Here is a 13,129-nt window from a genome sequence, read left to right as displayed (position 1 = left end):
CAGGCCGGCCTGATGGGATGATGAAATGATTGGACACTGATTGGCCCCGATTTGTGGCGATCGTGTAAACTAAAACCTCCTTCTTCGCGCGTGAGCATCGAGCATCCCAGGCGAAGGCAAGGCGAAGGCAGGCGAGGCGGGCACGTTCCGAAGGTCCGGACCCACAGAGTGCGTGTCCGCGCGTGTGTGAGTACGTGTGTGTGTGTGTGTGTGTCTGCGTCCGTGCATGTGCGTGCATGTGTGTGTGGACTCATGGCGCGGCCTCGGTGATGGTAGTCGAACTGCGGGACCGGGCGGCAGCAGCAGCTTGATCGCGCAAAAGTCATGCCTCGTGTGTGTGTGTGTGTGTGTGTGTGTGTGTGTGTGTCTGTCTGTCTGTGTGTGTGTGAGTGAGCGCGCGATCTATGCCGCCGTCGCGTGACACCAGCGAATTATCGGTCGCCAAATGAGCGCATCTGAAAATCGTAGAAACGGCCATAATGGCGCAGCAGTATGTATTAGAGACGAAGGTCGTGAGTGTGTGTGTGTGTGTGTGAGACCCCTTTTGCGCAAGATGCACTGGGCGATGCGGGTGCTGTAGTACCCTCTCTTTCGACAAACATGGCAGATAAAATCGAATAAAATGCCCAAATTCAAGCAGTGAGGGATTGGATCCTCGCCGCGCTACGCACTGGTACGGCTTCCCGGGCAGTGTGTAATGCATTCTGCTTGCCTGCTTACGAAATTAATTTGGCGGCCTGCCCCGCGGGGGTTTTGCGGCTGACACTGCACGTAAGCACCGGCCGCACTAACACTGAGAGTACTTTCATCGCCGCACGTGTGAGTAGCGTGAGCAGCGTGAGCAGCGCCTACCCGGAACACACTCCTGGTAATATGCATTTTAATAATCAGGACACACCCATTTTTTCCCCTCTCGTGATGTATAAACCCCCACTGCGTTTCCAGCAGCGTAGCACGAAATTTTAATCTGTAGAGTTCTCGCTCTGCGATACCAGGACAGAATTAGGGCTCTTTTGCCGCAAATTAGGCGGCGCCGCGCAGGCCGGGGCGGGGCGGGGCGAGGCGGGGCGGGGCGGGGCGGGCGGCGTCCTCCCGGGAGGGCGATTTTCCTGTCACTCGCTCTGTGACGAGGGCCGCGTGGCCCCATGGCCCCGTTGCCGGACCACGATAGAGCGGCTCGGCTCGATTCCCGAATCCCGGCCCGATTCGACACCTGTCAATCAGAGGCCGAACCTTTTGTGCACGTCGGCGTCGTCGGCCGGCCGGGGCAGCGCCGGGGCATTTAGGGCGGGCAGTGCCGCCAAGCCGCGTCGGCTGGACCAGGTGCGCCAACCTGCTGACGCCAAGCCGACCGCAACGGCGACGGCGACGCTATGCGACGCCGCACACCGGTGGAGGCGGACAAAACTCTGAACGCCTTTTGATCTCCAGAGTCGCTAAATGGAACTCGAACCGAACGTGTGACCCCACCAATGGATTGCTCTCCGAACGAGGAATCCATTGATGGGGTCACACGTTCGGCTCGAGTCCTGTTTAGCGAGTGTGGAGCTCGAAACGCGTCTGGGGTTTCGGCCGCCTCCGCCGGTCTTCTGGCCCACTGTGCGTCCCGGCGGGGCATGCAGCAGGCTCAGAGGTACACTGTCTGGCTCTCGGAACAGCGCCACATCCTCTTTATACTGTTGCGCAGTGAGGCTCTCCCTTTGCCCGTGACAGCATGGCGCAGCATGGCGCAGCCTGGCCGCCCGGACCTGTTCCGTACTCGCGCTCCCCGGGAGAGGGGGCGGGGAGGGGGTGAAGGCCGGGACGACGGCCGGGACAGTCGCCCGCGGCTAGACAGGGAGCAGTGGGGGGGGGGGGAGGGGGCAGAGCCGGGCAGAGGCACAGCTGCTGGAGCCTGTGGGGCGCCCTGCAGGTCCGCAAAGGGCCGCCGAGGGAGACGTCCGCGAGGAAGGCGAAGGGCGGCGACGCGGCGAAAGGGACAGACAGTCGGGCCCACGCACAGTGGAGTTGCCTGCCAGAAGACCGGCGCAGGCGGCCAAAACCCTTGACGTGTTTTGAGCTCCGGAGTCGCTAAATAGGACTCGAACCGGACGTGTGACCCCACCAATGGATTCCTCGTTCGGAGGGCAATCCAATGGTGAGGTCACACGATTGGTTCGAGTCCTACTTAGCGACGCTAAAGCTCAAAACGCGTTTCGAGTTTTGGCCGTCTTCACCGGTCTTCTGGCCCACTGTGCCACGCACCGCCAGGACGACCACTGTGAATGGTAGAGTAGTTGGTTCTGATCGGGCCGAAAAAACAATGCATTCATCCTCTTTGAATGGCGCGTCCGAGAACGAAAGCAACAAGTAGTCGGACAACAATGGCCAAGGCGGGCACCATTGTAGACATGGAAACTTGAACACAATCTTTTTACAAAAACACAAAATTTCAAAAAAAAATGTAACAAACAAAAAGAACTGCAACTAAAAAAAATAGCATAACTCAAAATTAAAAATGAACGTAACAGTGATCACCATTGAACCGAACCTCATTCACCGTAAGTACTGAAACAGGCTAAGCCCATTAGCGCGAGAAATATGGAAATCGTCCATCGGCCTTTATTTTCCATTTTCAAACAATATCGGCCGTCGGCGTCCACCGCGACGTGGATGCCCTTCGCCCTGCCGGCCCTTTGGTCGTTATAATTCACCGCCTTTAAATAAATCATTTGGTGGGAAAGGGCCGGCAGCGGGCAGATCGTCGCTCTGTCTCTCTCGCTCACACGGGGCGCTCCGCCGAGGCGCGAGGGAGACAGAGCGACGAAGGGCTGCGCGCGGAGTCGCCCAGCAGGGACCACCACCGGCGGCGGGCGCGCGCCGCGGTGGACGTCATCTACACTGTGTGGCAGGACGGCGTGCCCCAATTAGTGGCGGGCGTGCCGCGTGACGACGGCCAGGACGGCGACCAGGACGACGATGGCATGCGCGCCTCGCCGCGCCACCGCATCGCGGGCACTCCGGAAGGCACGCGCGGCCACCCTCACGGCCAGGACCACGAGGGCCACGAGGACCACGAGGACGCGCTGCAGGGGGCCGAGGCGCAGGGAGCCGCGCCGTGACTCCCTCTTCAACAAGCGAGGTGCGCGCCGAGCGGGCGCCACGTGCCGCGCAAAGCCGCCGCAGCGGGCGGTCGCGGGTTCGACTACCCGCGACGGCGGTGTTGTTTTAGTTGTTAGCAGCCCTTGTTCGCACAGTGGGACAGAAGACCGGTGGAGGCGGTCAAAATCCCGGACGCGTTTTGAGCTCCAGGGTCAGTAAATGGGACTCAAGCCGAACGGGTGACCCCACCAATGGATAGCTCTCCGAACGAGGAATCCATTGGTGGGGTCACACGTTTGGCTCGTCTCCTGTGTAGCGACTCTAGAGCTCAAAACGCGCCTTGTGTTTTTGCTGGCCGCGCCACTGTGTCCATTGTGAGTCATGCTGCGCCAAAGCGATCGGTCGGTGGCGGGTTCGAATACCCGCGACGTTGTTTTCGCTGTTGGCAGCCCTCGTGGTGCTGCGCCATGTCGCACGCCACGTACAACGCGATGTGGTGGGCGGCGCAGGCCGACCTGCACCGCCTCACGGCCAAGGACCGCCGGCTGCAGCGTCGGCAGCGGGAGACGGACAAGCGCGCCTCGCTGGCCTGGGTGGTGCGGCTGTACGCGGACTACATCCGCATCACCCGCCGCCTGGACGAGGTGCACGACCAGCTGGTGCACCCGCAGAAGCGCATCCTGGTGCGTGGGCCGCACCGCGCCGCACCGCGTGCTGCAGGCCGAGCAGTGGGCCGGAAGGGAGAGAGGGAGAGCCTTATGGAGGCGAAGCATGCCTCCTTGCTGACCGTCATCCCTTGCGCAGATCCGCCGGCTCTTGGACGGCTGCATCGGCCGCCTCCTCGAGCTCAAGCACGAGCTGTACACCGAGCTGGACAAGAGCAACTTCCAGTGCGTGCACGTGTCTGTCTCTCTTGCACCCAATAGGGGACGCACCACGCGTGCGAGAGAGACAGAGCGACGGCGTCGCCATCACCGCGTGCTTGTCGTTCGTCCGCAGCTACATGGACGACCTGCTCATCGAGCAGAAGCTGACGCACCAGGACCTGGAGGTGCCGTCGCCGCGCTACTACCGCCGGGAGAACGAGCCGGAGCTGCAGGCGCGGAGGGAGTTCGTGGACCGCGTGCTGGGTGCGCACAAGAAGGCCGGCGTCTTGAGCTCCGGAGTCGCTAAACAAGACTCGAACCGAGCGTGTGACCCCACCAATGGATTCCTCGTTCGGAGAGCAATCCATTGGTGGGGTCACCTGTTCGGTTCGAGTCCCATTTAGCGACGCTGGAGCTCAAAGTCCGTCCGGGATTTCGACCGCCTCCGCACTGTGGTGCCCGGGGAAACAAAATCAAAAGTGACTCAACGGGCGGTCTTGCCCGCAGCCAAGATGGCGGCGGAGGCGGAGAAAGGGTCCGCGGTGGTGGCGGCCGAGGCCGTGGCGGCGGTGGAGGCGGCTGAGGAGGCGGCGCTGGCGGGGCTGTCCAAGGGCGGGCGCGCGCGCCGCATGCGCGAGATGCTGCAGGAGCAGCACGAGGCCGCCGAGCAGGAGCCCGCCGACCAGCGCGCCCTGCGCGAGGCCGTGCACCTCATCCAGATGCACGAGCGCGCACGCCAGAACCGCATCCAGTCCTTCAACCGTGAGTCCGCGACCGTGGCCGAGGCCTTGGCGCCCCGGGCTGCTGGCCCATCCCGCGCAGCGCTTCGTTCTGGCTCTCTCGCACTTGTGGGGGGCGCTCCACGAGTCCCATTCAGCGACTCTGGAGCTCAAAACGCGTCTAGAACTTTGACCGCCCCCACCGGTCCCCTGGCAAATCCACTGCACCAGGCCGCAAGTGGATGGAGCAGCGCTACCAGCAGCCCACGGCCAAGAAGGACCGGCCGTCGGCCGAGAGGCAGCACGCCGCCGCCGTGGAGATCCAGCGCCACTACCGCGGCCACGTGGCGCGGCGCCGCGTGCGGAAGTACCGCGAGAAGGAGGACACGCTGGTGGGCATGCTCATGCCCAGGAGCGTCGACTACTCGTACAAGGTGCCCCAAAAACTGACCGCTAATTTCGCAAAAACTACAGTTAAGATGCAACTTCAGCACCGAAGTTGCTCCGTTTTTCTCGGTTCGAACCGACCGCCTGCCCCCAGGCCCGCATCGAGGAGGTGCAGGCCCTGCGGCGCAAGCTGCGCCGCGACCTGCAGGCGGCCTACGAGGCCACCATCGTGCAGGAGCGCGAGTGGGTGGACCGCGTCCTCAGCCCGGACATCTTCGACGACATCGGCGACGAGATGCGCGACTGGGTGCAGTCCTGGTACTACGACGTCAAGAAGCTGCCCAAGTACCCGCCGGGCAGGGAGCGCAAGCTGGCGGGGACGCTGCTGGGGCTGCCCAGGAAGACGCCCAAGGACATGTTCCCCGTCGTGGACACCGTCATCCCGGGGGTGCCTCGTGAGTGCCATTCCGAGTGTCGTCACTCTGTCTCCCTCGCACTCGTGGGGCGTCGCGTGCAGGTGCGAGAGAGACAGAGCGACGAGGAGACGAGGACGGCGTCGGCGGCCACTCACTCGAGTTTCCTCCCTCCAGCGCGCAAGCTCGGCGGCTCCAACCTGGTGACGGCGGACTTCTGGTGCACGAGCACGGAGTTCAAGGAGGCGGCCGAGAAGCTGGCCAAGGACAAGAAGAAGGGCAAGGGCGGCAAGGCGGCCAAGACGAAGCTCTCGCGCGAGGAGAAGAAGGAGCAGCGCGCCAAGCGGCGCGAGGCCAAGAAGGCAGAGAAGCAGCGCAAGCTGGCCGACAAGCAGCGCGGCTTCCAGCTGGAGGAGTCCGCCGTCATGCCCGCGCTGGGCATCGCGGAGCAGGAGTACCGCGTGGTGCGTCCGCCACACTCTTAAAAACTTGGCGAGTTTTTCGCAGTGCAGCCGATCGTGCGGCCCATCGCACAATAGGCCGGGAGACCCCACCAATGGCTTCCTCGTTCGGGAAGCAATCCGTTGGCGGGGCCACACGTTCTGTTCGAGTCCCATTTAGCGACTCTGGAGCTCGAAACGCGTCCGGGATTTGGACCGCCTCCGTAGTGTCGCCTTTCCAGGACTGGGAGCAGATCCGGCCGCCCGAGGACAACCCGCTGGAGGAGCTGTACGTCGACCTGATCCGCGATGAAGAGATCCACGCCAAGCAGTTCGAGGTGCGGCAGGCCATCGACGACCTGATGCGCGCAGAGCTGGAGAAGCTCAAGGAGGCTGTGTGGCGGGAGAAGAACAAGCGTGAGTGTCCACGGCGGCGAGGGTTGGTGGTTCGAGTCCCGACGCCGGCAGTTGTTTGTTGTCCGTGTTGCCGACAGGGAGGAAGCGGAAGCGGAAGCGGAAAAAGAAGGGCAAGAAGCGAAAGAAGAAGAAGAAGGGGAAGCGGCGCGGCAAGAAGAAAAAGAAGGACCTGACGGCCGACAAGACGACCGACGAGCTGCTGGAGATGTTGGTGCGCGCCGGCGTGGTCAGGAACTCGGCCGTGGCCTGCATGGAGGACTTCTTCGGCGAGCCGGCCTACTGCAACTTCGAGCTGCGCGAGCGCCTCAAGGACCCCCTGCCCACGCTGGGGGACATCCGCCAGGCAAGCGGGCAAAGCGAAGCGGGAAATTGCACTCGGTGCCCCGCATTGGTTTGGACGTAGTTGCCCAAAATCACGGTTTTTACCCCAGTGTGCACCCAGTGTTGCCACACCAGCGGGGATAATCTCCCACGATGCGCACCAGTGTCGAGAGGGTTGCCAACCTCAGCGTTGCTTTCGCGCAGCAGTCCAGCAGGCAGGCTTAGGTTGGCAACCCTTGCAGCCCTGGTGCATCGCAACTTACGTGGCAACGCAACACTGCCCAGGCCGTCCGCGAGTTCTGCATCCTGCCACTGGGTTCGCGGCGCGCGCACGAGCTGGCCCCGCTCGTCAAGTCCGTGCTGCTGGCCGGGCCGCCGCTGTGCGGCAAGAGCCTGCTGGCGGACATCGTGTGCACCGAGACGGGCGCGCTGCGCATCGACCTGACGCCCGAGGCGGTGGCCGCGGCCCGGGAGAAGTTCCCCGCCAAGAAGGAGTGGAAGCTGTTCCTGCACGTGGTCAACAAGGTGGCGCGCCTGCTCGCCCCCACCGTCATCGTCATGGACAACGCGCACCGCAACTACTACAAGCGGGTCGGTGGCAAGAGAGCGCACAGTGGGCCATAAGACCGGGGGAGGCGGCCGAAACTCTGGTCGGGGTTCGATTTGAGTTCCTTTGGCGCCTTACGAAGCCAGGGTAGGCAGTCCCGTCGAGCAGCAGAGTGATGCGGGCTGGCCTACCCTGGCCCCGTAAGGCGCCGTGAGCTACTCTAAGTAAGGCAAACCCTCCAACTGAGCGCCTTCAAAGAAAATCATAGGACATTCTGAGAGGCAGAGCGATACACTTGTCAGAATCATTGCGCTAGCCATTGGACTTCACCTTCGGACTTTGCAGGTCCCCAAGGCGGAGCGCCCCCTCAAGCCCAAGAAGTTCGCGCGCACGCTCAAGAAGATCGTGAAGGGCATCAAGAAGCCCGACCAGGTGCTGGTGCTGGGGCTGACGAACGAGCCCTGGAAGGCGCGGGGCCGGCGGCTGGTGAAGGCCTACCAGAGGCACGTCTTCGTGCCGCCCCTGGACTACGGCTCGCGCTTCCTGCTCTGGCACAAGTTCATCATGGAGCACCACGGCGTGGACCGCAACTTCGAGGTGTGTACCCGCTAGCCGCCCCCTGTGCAACGTGTCCTTGACGTGTCCTTGCGTTGCCCTTGACGCGTCCTTGGCGTGTCATTGCGTTGTCCTTGACGTGTCCTTGCGTTGTCCTTGACGTGTCCTTGGCGTGTCCTTGACGCCCAGGTGACGCCGCTGGCGCACGTGACGGAGTGGGTGCCGCTGCCCACGATCCGCGAGGTGGTGAACCGCGTCCTGAGCGTGGAGCGCCGCATCCACCTGGACTTCAGGCCGCTGCGCCAGCAGGAGGTCCTCACCGCGCTGCTCGAGTTCCCGCCGGTGCCCCCCGTCAAGGTAAGGACGAAACGAAACCTCGGGTATTCGAACCCACGCCGCGCGCGTTTGAAATCCCGGACGCGTTTTGAGCTCCAGAGTCGCTAAACAGGACTCGAACCGAACGTGTGACCCCACCAATGGATTGCTCTCCGAACGAGGAATCCATTGGTGGGGTCACACAGTGGGCCAGAAGCCGGTGGAGGCGGCCAAAACTCTAGACGCGTTTTGAGCTCCAGAGTCGCTAAATGGGACTCGAACCGAACGTGTGACCCCACCAATGGATTACTCTCCGGACGAGGAATCCATTAGTGGGGTCACACGTTCGGTTCGAGTCCCATTTAGCGACTCTGGAGCTCAAAACGCGTCTAGAGTTTTGGCCGCCTCCACCGGCTTCTGGCCCACTGTAGGTCACACACGTTTGGTTCGAGTCCTGTTTCGCGACTCTGGAGCTCAAAACGCGTCTGGAGTTGTGACCCCCTGCCACGCCGTCCGGCTGTCGACAGGAGCGCGCCAAGTGGCTCAAGTGGTGGGGCCGGACGCCAATCCAGAAGAAGCGGGCCAAGGTGCTGGAGGAGTGGCAGAAGGCGGCGGAGAGCGCCTCCAAGAAGCGCCGATAACGCGCGCCAAATAGACTCTCCGACTGTCCGGCCGTTGCGAATGAGGGATGAATCCGAGCGTCGCTTTCGCGACTCGCGCCATAAACTCGCCGGCCGGCGGACAGAAACGGGACGCCCCCGCGGTCGGGCTGCCAGGCAGTGCCAGGCAGTGCCAGCCCTGTCATTGGTCTACGCGGCCGTTTCTCGGAGCAGGAGAGACACTCCGCCGCGGTGGTGATAAATCCTAAATCGCAGCACCCCACTTGCTCCCGGGGCACTCCAAGCTGCTCCAAGCGGCACGCCGAGTCCGAACGGCGCTCTCTGTCTCTCTCGCACTCACAGTGCGTCCCGGACGGGGTGCGAGAGAGACAGCGGCGGGCTCGTCTGCCGACCGGGGTGACCGACCACGACCGGCCGGGCCGGGGCCCGACTCGCGTCATTACTTATTGAAACACGCAGTTTGGAGCCTTGATCCATTTTATTCGCTGGCACGCTGCCCGGCCCGGACGGCGCCTGTCATCGCGTCCAGCTAGCTCCCTCTCACTCCCTCTCACTCCCACCGCGCCGCGCGTCATGGCGTTTAACTAGCCCCCTCACTCCCACCCCGCCGCACTGCGCCAATGAAGCTGTCCACCTGATTCACGCCACTTTGGCCGAGCGAATCCGCACCGTGTTGTAACGCTCTGTCTCTCTCGCGCCCTTATGGGGCGCCCCATGAGTGCGAGAGAGAGAGAGAGAGACACCTCCCGGTTGTAATCGGCCAGCAGGGCCACTGACCGCGCTCGCGTCGCGGTGCACACCACCTAGTGCTGGTGCGGTCGACTCGGCCGACAGTGGTGCGGTGTGTGCGTCCACCGCCGCCGACCGGAAACTTGCGGAAAAATACAACGAAAAAAAAAGTACCCCCAAAAATAATAAAAATTGTTGTGTAAAACTGCGATTTGAAGTCGATAAGGTCCGTGCCGTTCCCCCAGCACGCGTGGTTCCTCGTCGGGATGGATGCCCGCTAATTGGTGGCCCGGGCCGGCAGGACACGGTGCGGCATGGCGTGCGTGTGTGTGTGTGTGTGTGGGGGGGGGGTGATGGATATCGGAGGCACTGAATCTCCATCTCGACCATTTGAGACAAAAGAAAAGTGACGCCATGTGGGAGGAAAAGGGGGTGGGGAGGGAGAGGGGGTCAGCAACATACGAATATATGAGAAAAAACGCTGAAAAAGTTGGTGGACGACTGGAAGACGAAGAAAAAAAAGGATTTGGTAAGACGGTGAAGGAAAGAAATAAAGAAATAAAAGGGAGAGGGAGAAAGAAGGGGCCGAGCCGACCATGGCCGCGCACCGCCATGCTGTTCGGTGATAGCATCGCGAACCAAGGAGGAGGAGAAAGGGGGGGGGGGTAAAAACGAGGCGCACAATGGAGAAATAAGGCGACGCATCAAAACAATTACCAAGAAGCATTGGGATAAACCGCCGCCAGGGACCTCTACCCCCGCTGGAGCCGCGGGGCTTTGGCGGGGCTCGGCGGACCGCGGCAACCGGAGACAAAAGTGCATAAATTAGTAGGGAAGGGCTAGTTCCGATTACTTGGCGATAAGCCGGCCGTAGCTCATCCAGGCTCGGCGAGCGAGCCAAAGGCAGCCAGCGACTCGCGGGCCGGACGCCAGCAAGCGAACCAAAGGCAGCCAGCACGCTGATTCCGAGAGTCGTTCTCGTCGCTGTGTCTCCTTCGCGCTCACTCGTGGGGCGTCCCCACCAGTGCGAGAGAGACAGAGCGACGAGAACGACTCTCGGAATCAGCGTGCAGCCAGCCCGGCCAGCCAGCCAATGGCCCATTCATCGGACCGCTCATCTCGGCCAGCCAGCGGCTGTATTCCGAACTGTGCCTGTCTCTCTCGCACCCCAACGAGCCGCCGCATGAGTGCGAGAGAGGCAGAGCGGCAAAAGCGCTACTCGGAACGAGCCTGGAGCCAGGCACTGCCAGGCACTGCCAGGCACCCTCGTAGGCTGCGATGGTCCGACTCGTGGCCATTCATGGACTCGCACTATCGCCCATAAGGCCGGGCCGCCAGGCCGCCAGGCTGTGAGCCCGCGAGCCCGTAAGGCCGCGAGCGACGTTCGAACCGCATCGCAGTCCCAGCGTAGGAGCAGAACCAGAACATGGAACAATCCATAGTAAATACTAGTCTGGCCAAACCACGATTTCTACAGATTTGTTACCATTTCGACAAACTTTGCTGCAATACCGCTCCCAAACCAGGACGCCTTTTTACTGGTATTTCATAACTTACTTTTAAACCAGTTATGAAAATGGGAACACCTTGCAATGCGATTAGCATTGGAATTTTTTCTCTTACGTTTTCAATTCCCGTCCACCCTTCCGACTTTGTTTTCCGCGGTGGAGTCGCAGATCGGCTGGCCTGGCCGGCCAATCACAGCCGCGCTGGCCGGGCCCGTCGGCCCCCATGCACTGCCCCGCACTGCCCCGCACGCCGCTGCCTCGCTCGCTCTCTGTCGCTCTCACGCGCACGCGGGGCCAGGCGCAGGGGTGCGAGGGAGACAGACGCAGTCGGGCTTTGCTCCGCCGCAGCCTCATGCAGTGCAGTGCCTCATGCAGTGCCGCGGCTTGCCGGTAATGAATGGCGGCGTAAGTCATGCTCCGCGATTGCACGGGGGAGGACGAGGACCGTAAAGCATGCGGTGGTGCACTGCGTTGCACCGCGCACAGTGGGCCAGACGACCGGTGGAGGCGGACAAAACTCCAGACGCGTTTTGAGTTCCAGAGTCGCTAAATGGGAGTCGAACCGAACGTGTGACCCCACCAATGGATTCCTCGTTCGGAGAGCAATCCCGCTGTCGCAGTCGACAGCGGCCGCCGATTCAGAACAGTCGCTGTCCGTCTCACTCGCACCCCCACGGCACACCCCGAGAGAGAGAGAGAGAGATACACGCCGCCGGCTTGGCTTGGGTGGAGGCGCGGACTGTCATAGGCTGCTGGAGTTATCACGCGTGAAAGTGTGTCGCGAAGCAGGCGGCCGGGTCCACGCACTTGTTGTTGTTGTTGTTGTTTTTGTTTGTTGCTGTTGTTCGTACCGATACCGCGGTCCCAATAAACGATCCCCGGCGCCCATTACAGCCGCGGTCCTAACTCATCCTCGCCGCGCGGCCGGCGCGGCCGGCACGGTCGGTTTCGCGGCTCGCGCGCCAAGTGCCTGCGGAGCGCTGCGAAGCGCGAAGCCTGCGAACTGCAACGCCCTTACGAGCCAGGAAGACCGATTCCGAGAGTCGTTTTCGACGCCCTGTCTCTCTCGAACCTATAGGGCGTTCCGTATAGGTGCGAGAGAGACAGAGCGACGAAAACGACTCTCGGAATCTGTGTGCAGAGTGATGATCCCGAACGCCGCGTTCGACGCACCGTCCCGCTCGCTCGTAAGGATTTCCGGACTCGGGTGCGAGAGAGACAGAGCGACGAAAGCGCCCCGTCTGGTGGGCCTCTGCAGCAAGAGCGAGAGAGACGGCTGCGAGCAAGCTGCAGAGCGCGGCATTCGTTATGGTGCTCGGCAATGCAAATCAGGTCATTACGAGTAAAAAGCGCGCCGGGTGCCTTCGGGTACCTTCGGGTGCCTTCGGAGTACCTTCGGGTGCATGCAGGCCGCGCACCAGCACACTGTTTCCGAGAGTCGTTTTCGTCTCTCTGTCTCTCTCGCACCCATACGGGACGCCGCATGAGTGCGAGAGAGGCGGAAAGCGACTCTCGGAATCAGTCGGCAGGTCCGGGACGCACCATGCTGGACGGCCAAACATGGCGACCTGGCTGCTGACTCGACTTTGAGTAGTGGAGGTGGATTCCGACGGCCCGCCCGCACTGGTCTGACTAAGCACAGTGGGCCAGAAGACCGGGAAGGCGGTCAAAATCCCGGACGCGAGGCAGTGCAGCAGTCTAGCATTCCGCTACACTGCGGGCGCGGGACGGCCCCAGGATGGAGCGAATTGATTGTGTGTAATCTAGTGGAAACTCTTTTTTTCCCTTCCTTAGAGAGGTGGAGCGAGAGAGAACCAGTTTCTAGTTTAGAGAAGAGAGAGAGAGGGGGGCTGGACGCGTGCCCGCGTTGTTGCTGCTTCTTCGTCGTGTAATTTGCGCGGCCGCCGTGTACCGAGTGCCGACGGCCCGGCGGGCTCTGGGCGGCCCGTGCCCCGGACGAGGGGGGCGAGCCTGTCAACACGGCGGCGGGCCTCGAGGCGGCGTGTCCACTCCACTGTGAGTCCGCGGCCCGCACCAAACATGCGCCAAAGCTGTCCTCCGCGCCGCTAATCGTTTTGCGAAATGCCCGCGTCTAAGTTACAGTGCGGTCGCCGAGATGCCGCGACGCGATTGCCGCATGTGCCGTCGATGCATTGCCCTGCCCCGAACGGTGGCTCCGTCTCTGTCGCTCTCGGAGGGCCGTTCGGAGGG

At 62.3% G+C, this 13,129-nt stretch overlaps 1 protein-coding gene across 1 annotated transcript; it reads left to right on the top strand.

Moving 5' to 3' along the window:
- The first annotated feature begins 3,548 nt into the window (after nucleotides 1-3,548).
- Nucleotides 3,549-10,239, top strand: LOC117646295 (dynein regulatory complex protein 11-like). The gene is made up of 14 exons (XM_034387155.1): nucleotides 3,549-3,764; nucleotides 3,886-3,971; nucleotides 4,081-4,211; nucleotides 4,455-4,709; nucleotides 4,898-5,100; nucleotides 5,208-5,508; nucleotides 5,644-5,930; nucleotides 6,149-6,323; nucleotides 6,401-6,666; nucleotides 6,930-7,235; nucleotides 7,537-7,788; nucleotides 7,936-8,103; nucleotides 8,589-8,681; nucleotides 10,060-10,239. The coding sequence occupies exons 1-14, from the start codon at nucleotides 3,549-3,551 to the stop codon at nucleotides 10,237-10,239; spliced, it is 2,919 nt and encodes a 972-aa protein (XP_034243046.1).
- The last annotated feature ends 2,890 nt before the right edge of the window (nucleotides 10,240-13,129 follow it).

The sequence above is a fragment of the Thrips palmi genome, unplaced genomic scaffold, assembly GCF_012932325.1.
Source record: "Thrips palmi isolate BJ-2018 unplaced genomic scaffold, TpBJ-2018v1 HiC_scaffold_19, whole genome shotgun sequence".
Lineage (NCBI taxonomy): Eukaryota > Metazoa > Arthropoda > Insecta > Thysanoptera > Thripidae > Thrips > Thrips palmi.
This window is presented reverse-complemented; position numbering and strand designations above follow the sequence as displayed.

Excerpts from the sequence above, each read along its gene's own strand:
- LOC117646295 (XM_034387155.1), top strand. The coding sequence starts at position 3,549 with ATGTCGCACGCCACGTACAACGCGATGTGGTGGGCGGCGCAGGCCGAC. Across the intron at positions 5,101-5,207 it reads GCGTCGACTACTCGTACAAG|GCCCGCATCGAGGAGGTGCA; the intron begins GTGCCCCAAAAA and ends GCCTGCCCCCAG. Across the intron at positions 5,509-5,643 it reads CGTCATCCCGGGGGTGCCTC|CGCGCAAGCTCGGCGGCTCC; the intron begins GTGAGTGCCATT and ends TCCTCCCTCCAG.